The following is a 20453-nucleotide window of genomic DNA, read 5'->3' on the forward strand; positions in this document are numbered from 1 at the left end:
CAATCAGCTGCCTTTTGAGTTGAAATGATTCTTTTGCATGCACTAAACCAAATTTTAACGTGTGAAATTCACTTCACTGTTGAATCATATTTACGTCCGATTTTTGATGAGGGCATTAACTAAATCTTCATTTTAAATAGGAAATTGTTGATCACCGACGGCAGGGAGCTTCTAGTATCCAAACTGGAGAACAGCGAGGAAGAAAATTTGTGAAACGTTTAGTTGATATTAGAGAACTCAATGAGCAAGCTAAAGTTATTGATGACTTAAAGTAAGTTGGATTTTGCTTTAATTCACACAAAGTTTGGGAATAACAAACTGCAGCTGACTTCTTTTCTTTCCTTATCTTGCAGCACTATGATTTTCAAGTGGGAATTGTTCTTTTTCTCCCTTCTTTATTTAATAAATACAAAATGTCCTTTCTGAATCTGTCAGAAAAAAATATATATGCAAGTACTCTATCAAATTTCTCAAGTTCTTTCCCAAGTGTACAGTTAGTCTATATTCTTTCTGGTTCTCCATTACAGCTATGATTACAGTCAGTTTCCTGCTGATCCAAAGTTGCAGTTACTACTTGACTTATTATCGTGACTGCTTTAACAAAGTGTACTGCTTTATAACTGTAATAAGCTTAGTCTTCTCCACTGGAAGAAGAAACTTTATAATCAACTCTTTGTCTAGTGTATGTGATATTTTAAAATTAAATCACGTATGCTGTATTTAATAAAAACCCCGATGAAAGAATTACGTAAAATTTCTTTATCTGTGAATGTCACTATTTTTCAGTCATGGTTTGGGCTTTTTTTTTTTTTTTTTCTCATCTAAGACAGGCTAAGACTTACTTATTTATCTGTCTGGGATGGGAATATAGAGCGTGGTGATTATGCTAAATAATAAAGTGGAGATGCTTGCTTTTTTGTACTTGGAATAAAAGAGTTGTTAGCATCCACCAGAGCACTCATATCTGAACTTTGGATTTTAGGTTTCATATCTGAACTTTGGATTTTAGGTTAAGTGTTTCTTCTAATGCGAGTTCAGTAATCAAAGTTATGTTTTGTCTCTCTGTCTTCTCAATGTACAAGAGCTACAGGAAAGTGAGATTCTTTGAGAATAGCAGAAACTTCACAGTTTTCCTAATTATTCAGTGGTGTGCTTTTTGTTTTTCTTCAGAATGTAGTCTACTGTAGAAGGCTGTCATAGATGTGACAGGACTTCGGACTGTCACAACAGAAGGACTTTTCTGCATTCTGCTGAGGAGTCTCAGATTTGTCCATTATGTTTGGGCGTAATTAAACAACTGTCACATGATTGAAAGTATATAAGAAGTTCTTAAATCTAGTGTTAGAGCTAGTACTTTTTGAAATCAGAGAGTTGCATAGCCATTCTTATTCTCCACCTTAGTTAACGTAATGTTAGAACTGTTGTTTGTGGTCTCTTTGCATGCAACCTTGTTCTGCGTCCTCTGTCTACATTGCTAATTGATTTGGAGACCAAAACACTAAAATCAAGAAGTCCTCTTCAAGAACAAAATGTAACTGACAAAAAGTTGTGTGATGAAACAAGGATAAATCTTTCTGGAGCTTTATTTGGCACTGATGAAACTACTGAAAAAAAATGAGAAAATGGGATATTTTCCAGGGAAAGCAGAACATCATTGCAACACAGATTTTGAAATGGTGAACACAGTGCTACGTATTTCTAAGATAACCCTCCCATAATTTTTCTCCAGAAAATTAGGTGCAAGTGAAGGAACCATAAATCAAGAAATTCAGCGCTATCAGCAACTGGAATCAGTGGCTGTGAACGATATCCGCCGAGATGTGCGAAAAAAGCTGCGTCGATCCAGCATGAGGGTGAGCAGGATGAATTGACTTCAGAAATATAATAGCACTTGCATTGCTTCTTTCTTTTCTGGGAAAAAAAAAAAAAAAAGCTTAAAAAAAAAGATGAAGAAAAAGATTAAGAATATCAAACAATTTAGGTGCCCTTTTAGCCACAGGAGGAGGTGGGAAAGGGTGTTTTCTCCCCTGTAATAACAGGGATGGAAAGATGGAAATTTTACAAGTACTGTAATGTAAATGGGTTTATTGCACATTCACAAGATCAGAACATATATATTTGAAGATATAGTCTGCTCTTCACTCTTAGAGCATTTTGAAATGGTTCTTTATTGGACTGATGAATACAAATGCAAGCACATTAACAGCCTGGGCAAGCGATAGATACATATTGTATTCCATTTGGTGTGTATGTTTTCTGTAAGCAAGTTCTATATATAAATGAACATTAAATTTCCAGCATTAAGTGCTGTAAAAATAAAAACAAGCTACTAAGGCAGTAGAAGAAACTGCACAAAAAAGCAACAACTTTTGCAGCTAGTACACAGATTTGTGGCTGTCACCCCAGACACAGGTAACAAAAGTGACAGAACATTATTTTCAGCATACATCAGTGCATCAGCTTCAAGTATGATGCTTCATTAAAGAGGGAAGTTGAATAATAATTTGTTGGCAGCTCTGTCCCAGGTGTTCTCGTTCTAGCTCATGTTCTTCTGTTGTAAGTGGTATGTAGGGAGGATGTCTGTCAGAGTGGTTGGAATATTAACTTTGGGCATACTTTTCTACCAATTCCAGGAAGTGTAAAAGGTGAAAGTTTATCAGCATTTGCCAGTGTTTTCATCTTTGCCTCTGGCAAATTACTACAAATTATAATTACTACAAAAACAAAAATCTATTTTTGCTTTACTGGCACACCTGCATAAAGTAAGACTTCAGCTTTCTGGAATTTCTTTCTCATTAACCTCAGTGTTGCATTTAAATGTTGATTTAGGCTGCTTCATTGAAAGACAAATGGGGTCTCAGCTACAAACCCAGCTACAGCCGATCAAAGAGTATTTCAGCATCAGGAAGACCACCTCTGAAGAGAATGGACAGAACAAGGTAAACTTTCAGATCTGTGATGGCAACAACAGCATGTGGAAGAGGAACCATTGGCCATTAGATTTTTTTATTTATTTATATATTTTTTTTTACTACACAGCAGTTGTTGTATGTGGTTGAACTGGATAGGAGGAGGTTATTTTGGAAGATGGGTAAACTCATTTGAAAAAGTAATTTTTCACTCTTAGGCAGACTTATGTGGCATGTCAAATAAATGTTTCTACTTGCACGCACAGAGAAAAAAAAACACAGGGCTTTTTAATAGAATTCTGCCTTTGTGACATATTGAAGAAAACTTGCATATAAGGCAAAAAAGGCATAGTGTAAAAAAATTTGATTTTTACATTTGATTCTCAATCGTCTGCTTTTGAAAAGGGCTGTTTTAATGAGAGAAGGGAAGGGGCATTCCTTTAGTTTGTGAATGATAACTTGCTGTAATCTCCTCGCCTGTATAATATGTGCTTTTTTTGTTTCATCATTTAATGTCTGCTAAGCAAACTACACTTGCATAAAGACACCTTTCAGTAAAGTATTTGCATTGGTTTTAGAATATCCACATTTGAGTCTGTTGCTTCTGTAGGTCCAGCTGCTGAGTTCAGAGTTTGGAATTAAAGATATGCTGCGTAATTATATATTAAATATAAAAGACTTTAAAATAAAGGTGGAGATGAATGTTAGAATTCTTTGATTTTTTTTTAAATATAAGAATAAGAATTCTTTGTAGAAATTTGTTTATGTTTTAAATTTGAACACTTAAATAAGTGAATGGAAACTTATAAATAATTCAGGTGTGAAAAATACCAGACAGCAGAAATTCCAGAATAAAAGCCAGCTTTAAATAAAGGTATTCAGAAGTTTATTTTTCAAGGTACCTTTGAAAATAAATTGTTCTTCAGAATTAATTAGCATAATTGATGATTAAAGCTGAGTAAGAGTTGAAGGTATGAATGTTCTAGTTCAAGATCTGTTGGATGAAACCCACTTTTCTACCTTTTCACAAGGTTATCTGAAGAGAACTAGAAGTTGTATAGGAAATACAATTAGGCTTTTGTGTTGCTCTGTCAATTATTCTTCTGGCTAGGATGATAAGAAACAAAGCAGTGGAAAAACTTAAGTACCTTGGTTGTGAATGAATAGTAGTAAGTATGTAAGGCCAAATAATTAATTTCACTTGGATGAGAAAATGCATAATCTGCCAATGTGTTTTATGCACCATTTGGTAGATGTGTGTCTTGCTTTTTTCTATAATTTCTGCATGTTAGCTCAGGATTAAAAAAAGTCACATAAATAAATAAGGCATAGAGTGTTTAGCAATAGACTATTTTCCAAGTAACGAGTAGGTGCCTTCTCTTTCCTTCACCCCTCCTTTTTTTCCTTTTCATGTACCATTTCATAAGTGCTCCAATTATGATAAAATACTTGTCTTCTTAACAAAATTTTAAGTATTGACTATGCTTTTGTATTGCCTTGTATTTGTGTAGGTAAATGTTTGCATGAATGTAAAATCCTGTAGGAAAACTAAACAAGATGTGTTTTGTTTTTTGTTCATAGCTCTCGACTTGGAGACAGTGAAGATCTCCCAGATATCCGGGTAGATGCTGCATCTCCTGGGCCAAGAGTAACTTTCAACATCCAAGATTCTGTAAGAATTAGTTTATATGCCATACAATTGTATGCCCTATGCCATTTGATCACAAGTTCCATGAGATGGGTGCACCTAGACAGACCTGAATTGCTTCTATGTTTTTGTGTGTGTGTGCCTCAAATGACTGATATTTGGAAGATAGGTTTGTTTTGACAGAAGATAGATGTGTTTGGAGTTCTTAACACTTAACAAGTGTTAAGAACTAACTATTAACAAGTTCTTAATTGTTAATCTTAACAATTAAGATTGAAACATTAGGGAAAATATTAGTATTATTTTGTTGGGTTCTTTAGGTTGGCACAATAATAATACAGTTCTGTTGGAATTTTTACTAGACGTGTGCAAGAATCATCTAATAGTGTTTATGTTTAAATATATTTAAACTTTTGGAAACAGGTATTAATAAGTTTGCTGTAGCCCTACAGGTATAGCCTTTTGTGTGTCTGAGACTGATTGTTGAATCTTCAATTTTGTTTCAGTTGCTATGTTTTCTTATTTTACAAATGTTGCGGTTATGTTGTTTTTTCATGGCTGAGATTACTGCAATTGTTTTAATTTTTCTTTTTCTTTTCACTTCTAATTAAGTTGAATAAAACAGTTTTGGGGATTGCACAACAATCCAGCTGTCCAGGGGAAGGGTATTTTCAGGTATTTCTGAGAAGGAACCATCTTTGCCAGAGAACTAATTTACCTTGCAGGGAGCTGCTTTTCAATATTCCATCTCTTTAGCATGCAGCTAAACAGAATGTATATCAAATCTAGAAGTATTTAAATATGTAAAGTAAGCAGAAGAATATGATAGGCTGTTGATGAACTTTCTGAGTCTATCCTCGCGTACACCTAAAACTTAGTAGCCTTTTAAAAATGAATTACTTGACTTTTGATCATGTTTGTGAAGACTCTGATCAAGGCTGCTGTAAAGTGACGTAAGCTTAGACTTAAGAATGTGCTTTGGAAGGATTTTAGTGTGCAGGTGTCCTCGTCTGTTGCATTGTGTTAAAAGTGCAGTCATTAACACCAGTACAAAATAATTGGTAGGTGGGAGGATGTCTCCTCACACTTTATTCTGTTGGAATTCCTGTATTTAATGCTGAGAAAGACATTTTCAAGTCATAGTGAGCAAGAAATGTTTCAAAACTTAACACATAGAGAGCAAATAGATTTTTTAACATGCTTTAAAAAAAAAAAAAAACAAACATATTTAGGGATAAAAGCAGCAAGGTTTGTAGGTTTTTTTTTCTTTAAATAAATAAAAACAAAAACGGACCCCCAAACAACTTTAGAGATAGCAACATACCTTTTACACCTTCCAACTCACCTTATCCTTTTAGGAAATAAATCCTTGTTTCTGAGGGGGGAGGAGAAATCAAATGTAGAAATGTGCTTTGCACATTTAAATGTCTTCATAATCCTGCCTTTGTTGTTGTTGTTGCTCCTTAAAGCTATCTTACCTTTTATATACATATATAAGTATATATAGTAAGTATATATATATAAGTATATATAAAACTTAACCTATATATAGGTTAAGTTTTGTTGGTGTAACAAAATGTTACCAAATACTTAGAAGTGTCAAATGTTGAATATTCCTCCCTCTCATGCCCCCAAACTCTTACTGACATTATGATGCCAGTTCTTAACTTCAGCACAGTTCTCATTTGAATTTGCAGATGATGGCTGTGTAGCTCTATAATAAGACTGTATAGGTAGTGCTGGTGTTATTTTTTTAGGTATTTTTTCACATACATGTTAAAAAAAGTTAGTGTTTGAAAATTCCTTGTGGTGTTCTTTATGGTAGAAATAAAGATAGGACCCTTTTAGAAAAGTGACCTGAAGTTCATTTCATGTCAAAGTACTTCTGTTCAAAATGTTGAGGAGATAAGCCCAGAATTGCAAATTGAGACCGTACATTCTGTGTTAGCATTCATGCACACCTCACTAACGCTTCTGGATACTTCACCCCTTTACAAGGTTGATGATGATTTTTCCTTTCGTTCTTTTCTTTCAAAATATGTTTACAATTTACATGAAATGTTTCCATTCCTTCTGATTGTATGAATTGATCAGAGCATGATACATCTGTAGCTAACAGCTTGAGCTCAATCACTAGGTGATGGCAAATGTCTTCACACCAAGCTTTCATTTCTTTCTTTTTCATAATCCATCTTGCAGTTTCTGTACCTGATATCACTGCATTATGAGGAACTTGGGACTGAGAGTTTCTCATAGCACTCTTGCTTTTCTTTTTATTATTTCCAGAGCTATCTAATGCATTCTTAATTGAAATACCTGTAGAAATTTAACTACTCTTTGTCTCTTTACAATCAGTTTCCAGAGGAGACAGAAATGGACCTGTTGTCTGTAACTATTGATGGTCCCTCCCATTACTCATCTGCTAGTGAAGGCTCATGTTCGGTATTTGGTTCACCCAAAACTCCAGCAGTCTTCTCACCTGGCATTCCCTTCCAGCCTGAAGAAGGACGTCGGGATGACAGCTTATCATCAAGCAGTGAGGATTCTGAGAAGGAGGATGACCATGACAGAGAGAGGGCATATTTTTATAGGAAACCACCGTAAGTAATGGTCCTAAGGAAGAACATGGAAATTTCAAAAATGCATTTGAAATATTGAATTTAAGTAAAATTTGAAGGCTAAAAATATCTTCTGGGCACCACGATGTGGGAATGTTATAAAACTAATAGAGTGTTCAAAGAAGGTCTACAAAGATGGTGAAGGGCCTGGAGGGGAAGGTGTGTGAGGAGCAGCTGAGGTCCCTTGGTTTGTTCAGCCCCGAGCGGAGCAGGCTGAGGGGAGGCCTCATGGCGGCCTGCAGCTCCCTCACGAGGGGAGCGGAGGGGCAGGCGCTGAGCTCTGCTCTCTGGGGACAGCGACAGGACCCGAGGGAACGGCATGGAGTTGGGATAGGGGAGGGTCAGGCTGGGGGTTAGGGAAAGGTTCTGCACCCAGAGGGTGGTTGGGCACTGGGACAGGCTCCTCAGGGTAGTGGTCATGGCACTGAGCCTGGTAGAGTTCAAGAAGCCTTTGGATAAGGCTCTCAGACAGACGGTCTGGTTTTGGGGTGGTCCTTTATGGAGCCAGGAGTTGGACTCGATGATCCCTGTGGGTTCCTTCCAACTTGTAAATTCTGTGTTTATAACTCCACAAAATGGATGCAATAATGTGAGCATCATATTAAAAATTAAAAAAAATATATTGTATAAGTTTTCATGCCTTTTCTTGATTGAGAATTTAAGCTAAGAATGGCTTAGCTCTTTGTGTTACCATAGCATAAGAAAGTATACTTAGTAGTATATCAATAGAGATGGATCATTGCATTGCTGTATATGAGATAAGGCTTTCTCCGGAAAACTTCTTAAAATGTCATATACTTAGTGTGAACACAGTCTAGAGCGCCTCCTACCATCTGTTCAGGTGAATGCTGTGCTAATATCTAATCCATTATTGTGTCGGCAGGAGCACCTCCCGCAAGAAAGCATCAGGCTTTGCTGCTGTCCACCAACTCTTCACTGAACGCTGGCCAACAACACCTACAAACAGAAGTATGACTGGCACAACCACAGAGAGAAATATTGACTTTGAACTTGATATCAGGGTTGAAATTGATTGTGGAAAATGTGTACTGCATCCCACAACACTTCAGCAAGAACATGATGACATTAGTTTACGAAGGTAAGAGTCTTATTACATAGTGGCTTCATGAAGAAGAGTATTGGTACTTTATTCTGCTTTAGCTGATGAATTCATCCTGATATTTCTATCTCCTAAGTTATTACCATATAATAATTAATGATTAATTAATTAATGATTCTTAAGCACTGACCTGTTTGAAAAGCACAGAAGATCTATAGTTTAGTTTTCTACTACATTGTAGCATCACCACAGGTTGCAGTTGTCATGCCTGAGTATGGCACAGGGGATTGCACTGCTTTAGCAAAAATCAGTGTATGCCTCTCTTCTGATTTTTTTTCCTTTGGTTTGTTTTTTAATCATTTTATTTTCCATAAACAAAATTTAAGGCTTTCCAAATACATGGATTCTTATTTATTTTTTCTATTTTTTCCAGCCTCCAAACAAGTAGCTACAACTTCATGAATAAACAGAATGGTTTGACTAATAGTAGGCTATGCATTGCCTCATTGGTCCATAAGGACTCCCATTTTTTCCTGAAAAAGCGTGCTAATATTCTCACATTGCTTTGTTTAGTTAAACACTTTTTTTTTTTTTTTTTTTTTCTAAAACCATATAAGGTGACATGAGTGGTGTTAATAGCATCCAATGTATTTATTTTAGGAGTTATGATCGGAGTTCCAGAAGTTTGGATCAAGAGTCTCCGTCAAAAAAGAAGAAATTTCAAACTAATTATGCATCTACTACTCACTTACTTGCTGGCAAGAAAGTGCCATCATCTCTACAGACAAAATCTAGTGATGTGGAAACAACAGTGTTTTACATTCCTGGTGTGGACGTAAAGGTAAAAGCTGTGTATAACTGAGCAAGGAAACACTTGAGTCTTTCTCTCTGCCAAAATCTGATTTCAAATCCATTGGTGCAGTATATGCAATTTCATAGATACAGAGCGACTCACCAAAGTCTTTTCAGCTCTGTGTAGGTACTGCTAAGATAGAAATAATGACTCCTGTAATACTACATTCAAAACTGATGATTTCCCCTCATTTTCTTAGGGAGGGAATAAAAATAAAAGCTCGTTTGTACCATCACAAATAGAGCTGTGTCAACTGAAGCTCTGTACAAACAGTGTTTGTGATACTACATAATGAAAAGAATTAAGTTCCACTTATGTTTTGGTGTCTAAGCATTTGTCTTGGATATTTTGTTCTCTGACAGGGAATTTATATTCTATGCTGTTTTAAAATAAAGATTTGTCTGCTTGGTATCTGTAACTCATAGGAAGGGCAGCTTGGTAGTTGGCCTGTATAACATACAAAGCTCTCATGTTCTTGTACTTGTTATTTGAAATCCTATGGAGTAAGAGCAGGAAAACAGATCACTGCTGCATGGAAGCTTCAGTGCCATAAATCAAATGCTCTTCAGATGAGATAGACTGTTTTTCAGGTCTTCCTCTAGTGGAAAGACTTTGTACGTCCACCTTCTAGTATTCCAAGCTATTTTCAGAGATAAGAGTTATGCCTCAGGTCCTGCCTGTTGCTTTTAGTCAAATTTAGTAATAGCTGTAGATTGTCTACAGCTTTTATTATGTTCTGTAATTTTACTGACAGTGTATTATCCACATATAGGAGGTATGAATGCTTGGAATTGTTTTTGTTCTTTTTTATTTTTTGCGATTTTGTGTATGCAGACTTGTAGTAGAGGATTAGTTTCACCCTGCAGTAATACAGAAAGAAAGCAATGTGGACAGGAAAAATAGCTGGTTGTACAGGAGGTGTCAGGTTTACAGAGAAATAGCTCATCTCCTCTGTTGCTGTGTTTCCTTTTTTGTTTTCTTTTATAATTTACCTGTGTTTTGTACAAAGATTTCAGATCTTTATGTGCACTGGCTGTATCTGTAGAACATGGGTTGGAATGTAACGTATCTTACAATGATATTTTGGTAAATAATGAAAAAAGCAGAAAGGCGTGGCATAAAACTGCTGTATAGAATTGAGCTATGAAGAACATTAATCTTTCTTTGTTTTCAGTTACACTACAACTCAAAGACTTTAAAGACTGAATCGCCAAATACTTCTCGAGGATCTTCGTTGCCAAGAACCCTTTCCAAAGAGTCCAAGCTGTATGGTATGAAAGATACTGCCACATCTCCTCCTTTATCTAGCACTATCCACAGCAAGACTAACACCTTACTTCCTCCCCAACCCCCACCCATCCCATCAGGTACTTATAGACAATAACCTTCTAAAACTGTCATGGATATATATTTTTCCTTCATTTAATCTACCAGCTTTAGATCTGCCTGGACATGAGTGAAAAACATGTTTATCAAATCTTAACTTTGACTGCAGAAACCTGATGTTTTGACTGCAGTTGATAAGGCTGCATTTTTAGAAATCTCTGGACAAACCAGTCTCAGTAATATGTGTTAGAGACTCCATGTGACAGAGAAAGGCTGTACTGCCTTTTCCCAGTTTTCACTTAACAAAGTAAAGCTTATTACTGAAAAGCAAAGCTTAAGTATCTGTATAAAAAGTGAGTGCTGATTTACATTATTCTTCGTAATCCAAGAAAAAAAATGAGATGAATCCTTGCTTTCATACACTGTAACATTTGAAGAATACTTTTTAAGTTTTCCACTGCTTTTTCCCAAACATGTAGTGTGTGAAATTCTTTCTGCAATTTTGAGTATTGTCAGTACTATCTGGAATAACCCAATTCCAGAAAGCAGTATTTGTATTAAACATATTTGTGTTAATCAAAATACCAGACTAGCGTCCTCAACTGTTGCAGCCAATTAAATAAGCATGATTTGGAATAACATGAGTTCTGAAGCTTCTGTTTTATCTCAAACGATTCCTGTTTTCAAGTAGGAGCCCGTTGTTACATCATGTCAGATCTAGAGGTATGTAGATTGCACCTCCAACCTCTGAGACATTCACTCTTCTCGCCTTTGATGTTGGAGTATCACTTTAAAAACAAAGTCAAAACTTTGTCAAAATTTGTGAAGCAGGAAAAATTAGTAACTGGTATGCTGGGAGAGAACAGTGAAATGTGACACTTCTCCTCAATTGTCCATGCTGTTTAGCCATTAACTCTTACTCCTTTAAATGGCCATCTTCTTCATAATTACTACGTATTGTGTTATCTTGGTTTATACTACTTCTCAATTTTAATGCGTATTTATCTATTCTCTTTTTCTCTTCTATTTGCCATTTTAATTTTAATCATGTGATGTCCAGTTTTATATCTATAAGCTTTAGATTTGGAAGGATTTCTGGAAATTACACTTGTAGGATGATATGAGTGTCTCCCAAATCTAAGGATTGCAGTTAGTTTGCTTCTCTATATATTGTATTTTTATAATATTAATTAGTTTTGGTTTGTTTTAATACATTGTACTTATTTATATTACTTTTCCCCTGCAGTGAAAACCATCTTCTCTTGCTGTCTTTGATCTGCAATAAGGGCAAGATAGGACAGTCTAAACACAGGGACTGCACAGAATAGTTTACGTAGCATGAAAATTTAGTGCTGCTTATTTTAGCAAAGTAAAAGTCTTTTTCATCTCTGTTTTAGTGATTCAATGTTTATATTTTATTTGGAGAGCTTCAAATCAGTATCTCTTATTTGAATATAAATGATATAATTTGTCTCTATTCATTCTAATTGTGGCATTTCATACAGATAGTAATTGAGCTGCTTCTAATACCTTCTGTGAATAATTTGCCAGAAATATCTTTATATTTTTAATAAGCATGGTTCCAAGTGCTAGCCTTTTCCATACATTAAAAGACAGGTCTTTTCCGTTATAGTCTTGCTATCTCCAGTCATTAAAAAATGTGGGTTTAGAATCCTCAGTTATTCTGTGCATAAAAATGGTAGGACTTGCCATTTACAGTTTTAATCTTTGAATGTCTTTTTTTTTTTTTTACTGCTTAAACTGTCATTCTTCCCAAACTCATGTATTTTCTTTTCCTAAGTTGTCTTCCATTTCCAGTCAGCTCTGTTTACTTTGCATTGTGTTTGGAGAAGAATTTTGTGTGGCTGATTTCGGTGTTATTAAAATTTAAAAATAAAAAAACATAGGAGTGCTTCATGAAGAACAAGCACAATGCAATTAAATTCAAATATGATGGGATAATAGTTCTTTTTTACACAGTTTTCTTAGCAAAATCTTAAAGTTGAATTTTTTTCTAACTGATCTGATTTATGCCTTTCCAGATGATGGTGCTGAAAATTAGAAGAAACAGCTGTTAGTTATGAAGTATCTTCTAATATTTATCAGTTACAGTTAAATGGTTTTACATTAGACAAATTTATCTTTCAATGTTGCAGCCAAAGGGAAAGGAAGCGGTGGAGTGAAAACTGCTAAACTATACGCATGGGTTGCACTTCAGTCATTGCCAGAGGAAATGGTGATTAGCCCATGCTTATTGGACTTTCTAGAGAAAGCTCTTGAAACCATTCCAATTACACCGATTGAAAGGAATTACACAGGTAAGTTGCATCTTCATATTTTAGTATTCTAGCATTTCTTTATTGTGTTCTGATGGCATTGAGCTGTATTTTCTTTAAATTCCACTTTCTAATGAGTTCTTGTGTTTCTTAAAAGCTGTTAGTTCACAAGATGAAGACATGGGACAATTTGATATACAAGATCAGTTAGAAGAGTCCACGACATCGTTGGTATCATCATCGACATCAGCATATTCATCCTTCCCTGTAGATGTGGTGGTTTATGTACGAGTTCAGGTGAGGTTTTAAATCGTTTAGTATAGTAAGTAACTTCAATCACAGTCTTTGAGACAGTCTTTGCTTCTAAGTTGTTTGTTTTTTTAAGTTAAAAAAATATTTTTAGGCGCCTGTTTTGAGATACTGATGTCTAGCATGATAATAGGTAAGATGTATTTCAGTAGAAGTTCTGACATCTTTCCGTCTGTCGTGGTTCCGCCCACTACACTGTCCCATGGAGACCAACAGAAATTCTGAGAAATCACAAAATTTCCAAGCATTTTTAACCTTTACCTCTTCCTTGTCTCTTTTGGACTTCTCTTGGGAAGATATAGAATCATAGAATCATGGAATATCCCGAGTTGGAAGGGGCCCATAAGGATCATCAAGTCCAACTCCTGGCACCTCACAGGTCTACCCAAAAGTTTAGACCATGTGACTAAGTGCACAGTCCAATCACTTCTTAAATATCGTTCATAATTAGTATTTACATCTGTTATTTGTAGGTACCATTACAAACCAACAGATTTTCTCCATTTATATGGTAAATGTGAAAATACAGGAATGTACAGTGCTCATCTACATACATGTTCATACTGCTTCATATTTGATGAGTCTAGACTTTTTGCTTCAGAGGGAATAATGCTACTCCAGACTGAGGCAGAGTACTTGAGCTTGATCTGCATGTTGCTGTTTTTTTCTGCTTTGTTAAAACAACATTTTGTCATGGTACAAATTTGATTACATTCCCAAATTGAACATCTTCAAAAAAGAAGTTTGTTTTATGCTTAGGAAAATTAACCACAACAATCAGTAGCTCCTCTCAACTTTTTCTGTAATCTCATCTAGCCAAGCTAAAGAGTCATTTATAGTTCTTCCATAAGGTGAAACTATGAATTGACCTGGGGAGGAGGAAGAGAGGGGTATGTCCATGTCATATGCTGCATACAGGATTCCTGGGTTTGTTTTCTAAAAACTGTTTCCAAATAATACTCCTGTTGTTGGAGGGATTCCCTGTATCTATACAAACTTGCATAGAGTTATCTTATCAATTCTAAAACCAGTCTGAGAAGGTTGTAATTAGCTTATATTTTTAGATATAAATTTATATATATATAAATTTACAAGCCAAATTTGGGGTGGTATATATAAAATAAAGCATTTTTTATATGCTTTATTAAAAAGTTGAATGTGCTTTATTTCCTCTGTGTTTTAGCCCTCTCAAATCAAGTTCAGTTGCTTGCCAGTATCAAGAGTTGAATGTATGCTCAAGTTGCCATCCCTGGATCTTGTTTTCTCTTCAAATCGAGGAGAACTGGAAACGTTAGGTACAATGTACCCCTCAGAAAGTGTGTCAGTTGGTGGCAGTACTTCACAGAGTTGCTCAAAGAATTCAGTTAGTAAATCTGGAGCACCAGGTAAAATATATATGAATGGCTATACTATATGCAGCTTGTAGCAAAAATAAAATGTTCTTTTGTCTAAAATTGGAAAATAAGCTTTGTCTAAAAATGAGCTTTTACAGACCATATGGCTATTTTTCTGTGTCACATTTATCTTTATGTACTATGACTTCAGTAGGGTTGCTTCATGTATCAGTTCTTTACCTTTTGGTAAAAGCTCGCACAGATACAGTATACTGGAATTTTTCTTTCCTTGGTTAAACAAGTTTAGTTGTTTATAAAACTAACCTGTTATAAAAGACTATTGCCAATACACAGAATATTTAAGCTACATTGCTACTACAAGGGCGTAATTTGATGTGCATTTGGTCTGTTTAGTATTCCTGCTTTCAGTATTATTTCATGTTTGAAAATGTTTTTGTATTAAAACTAACTTTCAGAAAAAAAAATTGACTTTAGGTTCATCACCTGGACTAGGCAGTCCTCTTGGCAGAACACGCCACAGCAGCAGTCAGTCAGACTTGACTACTTCTAGCAGCAGCTCTTCAGGCCTGAGCTTTACTGCCTGCATGTCTGACTTTTCCCTTTACGTGTTCCATCCATATGGAGCTGGAAAGCAGAAGTCTGCTGTTACTGTTCTAACTCCTGGATCAGCAGCCCTAGGTACAGTACAAGTTTTCATTAGCTTTGGTGAACGTAGTAAGTTTGGCGTGGCTTTCTGAACTGGAGGCTTGAAAAGGCTGTGGAAGATTAAACTCTCTCTTTTCTATTTCTAGGTAATGTGGATGAGGAATCAACTTCGGTCACTGGTCGGAAGGATTCTTTGAGCATTAACCTAGAGTTTGTGAAAGTCAGCTTGTCACGAATAAGGCGCTCAGGAGGTTCTTCCTTTTTTGAGAGTCAGTCTGCAAGTAAAGCTACAAGCAAGATAGATACTACCTTGATAAACATATCTGGTAAGTGCTTTTTTTCATTTTAATCCCATCTATTTAGCTAATTAGCGAAGTGCTGTTCTAATAACATACTTTATGCTCAGCAGCTTTGTAGATATTATATAAGAACCATATACCTGTAGGTGTGCAGTGTTTTTTTTTGTTTGTTTTGAATGAAGTAGGGCTTGATATGTTATTTAAATAGTGGGTCATCCCATAACAGCGATGAAGCCTAAATTGTTTCTGGTTAGTCAGATTTAAGTTATGTGTCATTCTGGTTGTATTGCAAGTACTTCTGTTGGATAGTGTCAGGAGAAAGTGATTTTAAATCTCTATTTAGTAATAATCGTAGTATTTCAACTTTCTCATGCTAAGATGATGCAATAAAGAGTGGTTATTTTCCACCTGCTGGAACAATGTTTATTTTTATTCAGATCTAACACCCCATAGTTAGTATACATTACCCTTCTGCCTGAGAGACTAGAGTCTTTGAATAGCGTTGTCCATCTACACATGTATCTTCTGAGTCTGAGACTCCAAAAGTCTGACTGCAATGTCGTAACAAACAACTATGTAAAAGGCAAATTCTCATTTATGATTTTTTTTTCCCATGACAAACTCAGTAGCTTGCTTAGCTTTTAAATATTTTTGTATTAACTACACCTGCAGTTCTTGTTGTACCTGCCCTCCCATTCTTTCTTCTCTGTCATGCATCATTTAAAATAGTGGTTTTGAAATCCTCAAACACTAAATGTGCCATTTCACTTCCACATGCCCATTGCTAATCTGTGAACATTTCTAGTGATCAAAAAGAGCATTAGTAATCCAAAAGACTACGTTTATTAGAACAGTCAGTTGAAGTGACTACAAATCACAAAAAAGGGATATGATGAGCCTTTTGTACAGGGTTTCTGAGCTTTCAATATTGAGAAAGCACAGTGGAATTCTACCTAACAATGTGTTACAGAAACACTCTCCATTAACTTGCTTAAGTCAAAAAGCAATCACAGTATGCCCATGATGTCTATACAGTGTAGCTTCAATACATCTATGCATGCAGGAGTCAGAAACAAGTGAATGAAATTCTGTAGGCCACCCAGTGCCCAGCTATGAATGCTCCGTTATGTCGTTGTTCCTTAGGACAGAACAGTGGGCAAACTCAGATTGTTATTGCTGAGTGATCTCTTTATACATTTTATAACAGAACTAAAACAATGTTATTTAACTTTATGCTAAATGTATTTCCAAAGTTGGTTTTCAGATGGACTTAGTCTGTTAATCACTAACAGTTTTCATAGTCCTCTCTTCAGAAACAGGTATTTCAAAGCTCTTTTTTTCTTTTTTGTTACCTGAATAAGACAGTCTCTTACAGATGTTCACCTTTTTTTTTTTCCTTTTTTTTTTTTTTTAACTAAATAAGAATTAGAAATATTCAAGCCATCTCCCCATGGAGAAAGACTGAAGTGGACTGTGTAGTGCAATTACTATGTAGTGCAATTCCCTATGAAGCTGCATTGAGAGCTGGACTCCTGAACATTCAAAGAACCTTGAAGTAACAGTGGGTTTTTATGATATTTTTTCCCACTGCACATGGGATCATGAGTTAATGGGCAAGTAGCAGAATAGTTGTGATTAATCTGCTATTAAAGCCTTCAGAGTCTAAGATGCAGATACTACACAAGTAGAATCCAACATAAGTTATATTGTTAGGTTACATCTTTCCTCCAAGAAATGTGTATCATATTCTGAATTTGGAGAAGCTGCAACGCCTCAGTAAAACTGCAGGTTTTAGCAACTGCTTTTCATTACAGCAGAGGCTGTGCTGCTGGGGTAGAGAAGTATTTGACTTAACTGAAAGTCTGTTAATTACATTTGGTTACCAAAACCTGTTACTAATGAGAGTTTACAGTTGCGTATATGTGTAATTTCTTTTTCAGCTGTCTGTGATATAGGATCTGCTTCTTTTAAATATGATATGCGGCGACTCAGTGAGATTCTAGCCTTCCCAAGGGCATGGTACAGGAGAAGCATTGCTAGACGGCTTTTCCTAGGTGATCAAACAATAAATCTGCCAGGTAAGATACAGCTTCTTATCAGGGAAAACCTTCTTGTGCAATGGATTATAGTAGGAACTGCATAAACATATATTGTTTTTTTATTATTTCATATGTGACTAGATAAAAATGCAGAAATAGAAATGTATTATAACTCCATATGCAGTCATTCTAATTAATTTAATAAAAACAAATCTAGAAGTAAGAAATAGAGAATTTCTAAAGTAGAGCATTAAATTACTTAAAGCAAATAATAATACATATATTAAATAAACTGTATTTATGACAAATGACACTTATTTTGAAACTCTCCAAACACTGTTTAGTATGTGGGAGGGTATTATTAAACAAAAACAAAATAATTTTGCTGCCTTTCATGTCTGTCTTTTTTTTTCCAGTAGCCTCTGGTCCTGGAACACCAGATTCAATCGAAGGGGTAAGCCAACATCTTTCTCCTGAATCATCACGGAAGGCATATTGTAGGACGTGGGAGCAACCCTGCCAATCTGCTTCGTTTACACACATGGCACAATCACCTAATGTTTTCAGTGAACATAGTGCAAGTAGTAGTATGTCCCCTGGAACAGCATCTCATAACTTAAAGTCTCCAGCTGTTACAAGATCCAGGAGTGTGTCTGATTCTTCAGTGCCTCAGAGAGGTTAGTAGACAATTATTTATTTTTTTATTTTTCTAAATATTTTCATCAGGTGGATGAAGAAAATTGTTACTACTTTATATATTTTACTATAGGAAAAATATCTTTAGGAAAGAAAGAACAGGTTTTTTTTTTTTTCTATTTAGAAAGCAAGATATTAGTATGTGAACAGTTTTTAAGACAAGACAGATGAAGAAGGATACACACTAGTACAGTGACTTGTTCATATGAAATTTTGCACAATCTTATAAGAGTATCTCTGGGGTTTTTGTGAGGAAAGAGTGAGGAAAACCCTAATTCTTGAACTTGGCACTTGTGCAAATAACCACTACCTGAATATTCTACTACTAATAATTTGTTTTTTGTGTATACTTTTAATCAGTTAAAGAATATAAAACATACTCCTGCATGCTGAACAGCAAATTTAAAATCTTTTATTTAAAAGATCTTAGTAAAACTAAACATGTAAAATACATCAATTTCTATTACAGCTAAAACAATATGTACCACAGATCCTCTAGTTCTCACTTATACTTACTTGTAGCTTTGTGGTGCTCATTAAATAGGGTGTAAATCTGTCGTTTTTAATGTCTTTCAATGTATATATTCTGCCAGTTTTTCTTAGTATGTGGAATCATTTAAATTTTTGCCTACTTATTTGTTTAGATGCGCTCACAAAAACGTCAACTCCATTTAATAAGTCAAATAAAGCTGGAAGCCCACAAGGAACGCCATGGGAAACACTAGTTGTATTTGCTATGAACCTGAAACAACTAAATGTCCAAATGAATATGAGCAATGTAATGGGCAATACCACGTAAGTATGAAACACGTTCAAGCATACTGTAGCAGACACTGTTATTGGGGGCAAAAAAAAAAAAAAATCACCACTGACCATTAGCAGCCTGTTTTCTAACTTGAAATTCCTAACTTTTCCAGTTTTGAACTGTGAAGCCCCTTGTGAATACTGGTAGCTGCTTTATCATAAAGCCCCACATTTACTGCAAAGTAGTAAATAAGTTTCTGTTTTTCTTTTGAAAGCCTGGAAAATGTTTGTTTATTTTCATCTCTGTTCTAGGTGGACCACCAGTGGTTTGAAAAGCCAGGGTCGCCTATCTGTGGGCAGTAGCAGAGATCGGGAAATTAGCATGTCTGTTGGTTTGGGAAGATCCCAGTTGGACTCCAGAGGGGGGGTTGTTGGAGGTACCATAGATGTTAACACACTGGAGATGGTGGGTAAGTTGGAAAGCTGCTTGGTGTTAGTATATGCTCTGGACAATAGCTTTGGAAAGCTAAAGCATGGACACAGTTCTCCTGTTTTGTGAATTTGGTAATAGGCAGCATAAAGACTTTGCATTCGTATTTGTGCTTTCTGACTATGAAACACATTTTGAATTGAAGGAATAGCCTCCTGATCAAGGGTGTATTCAGTGTCAGGGCTGCCCTAAAATTGCACCAGCTAGCTGTGCGACTCTCCAGCCCCTTTCAGCTGTTTGGACAGATGTCAACTGAAGAGATTGAGAGCGTTTCAGCTCTTCCTAGACTTTCCCAAATGCTTAAGGTGTAGGAAAAGGACAAGTGGTTTTGGAAAGAGACTGGGTGGATATTCTTGCTGTACATCAGTGTCAGGACCTTCCCATGCATCTGGAAGAATCCAGTGCTTCCTCAGTCTCTCTGTATCGTGAGGATGGCATAATGGTGATGTTTCTGGTAAAACTGATCTTCTTGCCTTTAATGCTGTATTTCTGTGTTGCTTTTGTTCTATTTCAGCTCATATTTCTGAGCACCCAAACCAACAGCCCAGTCATAAAATTCAGATTACCATGGGTTCTACTGAAGCACGTGTTGACTACATGGGATCCAGTATCCTAATGGGGATTTTCAGTAATGCAGATCTTAAACTACAGGACGAATGGAAAATCAATCTGTATAATGCTTTGGACTCGAGCATCTCTGATAAAAGGTTTGCTGTGTTTCAAGCTTATCATGTTTGGTAACGCTGAATTCTATGTGTATGTAATGTGTCCAATGTTGATAACTGAAATTTTAAGTCTGACAGAAATCAAAGGGTCTATTTTTTTGTAGTGTCAGTAGGAAATAGCTTAACGGCAAATGTTCTCCTGGTTTTTAATATCTAGTGAGATATTTGTCCATGGAGACTTGAAATGGGATATCTTCCAAGTGATGATTTCAAGATCGACCACACCAGACCTAATAAAAATAGGAATGAAACTCCAGGAGTTCTTTACTCAGCAGTTTGACACAAGCAAGCGAGCTTTGTCTACGTGGGGACCAGTTCCTTATCTCCCACCAAAGACAATGGCCAACAACTTAGAGAGAAGCTCACACGAACAACGTAAGTGGTACAAAAAACTGTATGGTTTCCAGCTTGGATGTTTCAATTGTGCAGAATAATCTGAGCAACTTTATGCATGTAAGCAC

General features: G+C 35.8%; 1 protein-coding gene across 10 annotated transcripts in view; it reads left to right on the plus strand.

Moving 5' to 3' along the window:
• BLTP1 (bridge-like lipid transfer protein family member 1) overlaps positions 1 to 20453 on the plus strand; it is a 113881-nt gene that overhangs the window by 84690 nt on the left and 8738 nt on the right. For 4 of the 10 annotated variants that reach the window (XM_084518066.1, XM_084518074.1, XM_084518070.1 and 1 more), the window contains 20 exons: positions 141 to 271; positions 1730 to 1853; positions 2830 to 2939; positions 4491 to 4581; positions 5170 to 5232; positions 6913 to 7157; positions 8059 to 8274; positions 8896 to 9076; positions 10263 to 10455; positions 12571 to 12732; positions 12848 to 12987; positions 14183 to 14384; positions 14829 to 15032; positions 15146 to 15325; positions 17239 to 17376; positions 17754 to 18014; positions 18678 to 18828; positions 19090 to 19247; positions 19782 to 19974; positions 20150 to 20367. In XM_084518066.1, coding sequence (XP_084374192.1) covers positions 141 to 271; positions 1730 to 1853; positions 2830 to 2939; positions 4491 to 4581; positions 5170 to 5232; positions 6913 to 7157; positions 8059 to 8274; positions 8896 to 9076; positions 10263 to 10455; positions 12571 to 12732; positions 12848 to 12987; positions 14183 to 14384; positions 14829 to 15032; positions 15146 to 15325; positions 17239 to 17376; positions 17754 to 18014; positions 18678 to 18828; positions 19090 to 19247; positions 19782 to 19974; positions 20150 to 20367 — 3361 coding nt within the window. The remainder of the gene's footprint in view (positions 1 to 140; positions 272 to 1729; positions 1854 to 2829; positions 2940 to 4490; positions 4582 to 5169; positions 5233 to 6912; positions 7158 to 8058; positions 8275 to 8895; positions 9077 to 10262; positions 10456 to 12570; positions 12733 to 12847; positions 12988 to 14182; positions 14385 to 14828; positions 15033 to 15145; positions 15326 to 17238; positions 17377 to 17753; positions 18015 to 18677; positions 18829 to 19089; positions 19248 to 19781; positions 19975 to 20149; positions 20368 to 20453) is intronic. The other 6 variants (XM_084518068.1, XM_084518072.1, XM_084518073.1 and 3 more) reach the window with 6 other exon arrangements.

Source organism: Aythya ferina (genome assembly GCF_964211825.1).
Source record: "Aythya ferina genome assembly, chromosome: 4".
Lineage (NCBI taxonomy): Eukaryota > Metazoa > Chordata > Aves > Anseriformes > Anatidae > Aythya > Aythya ferina.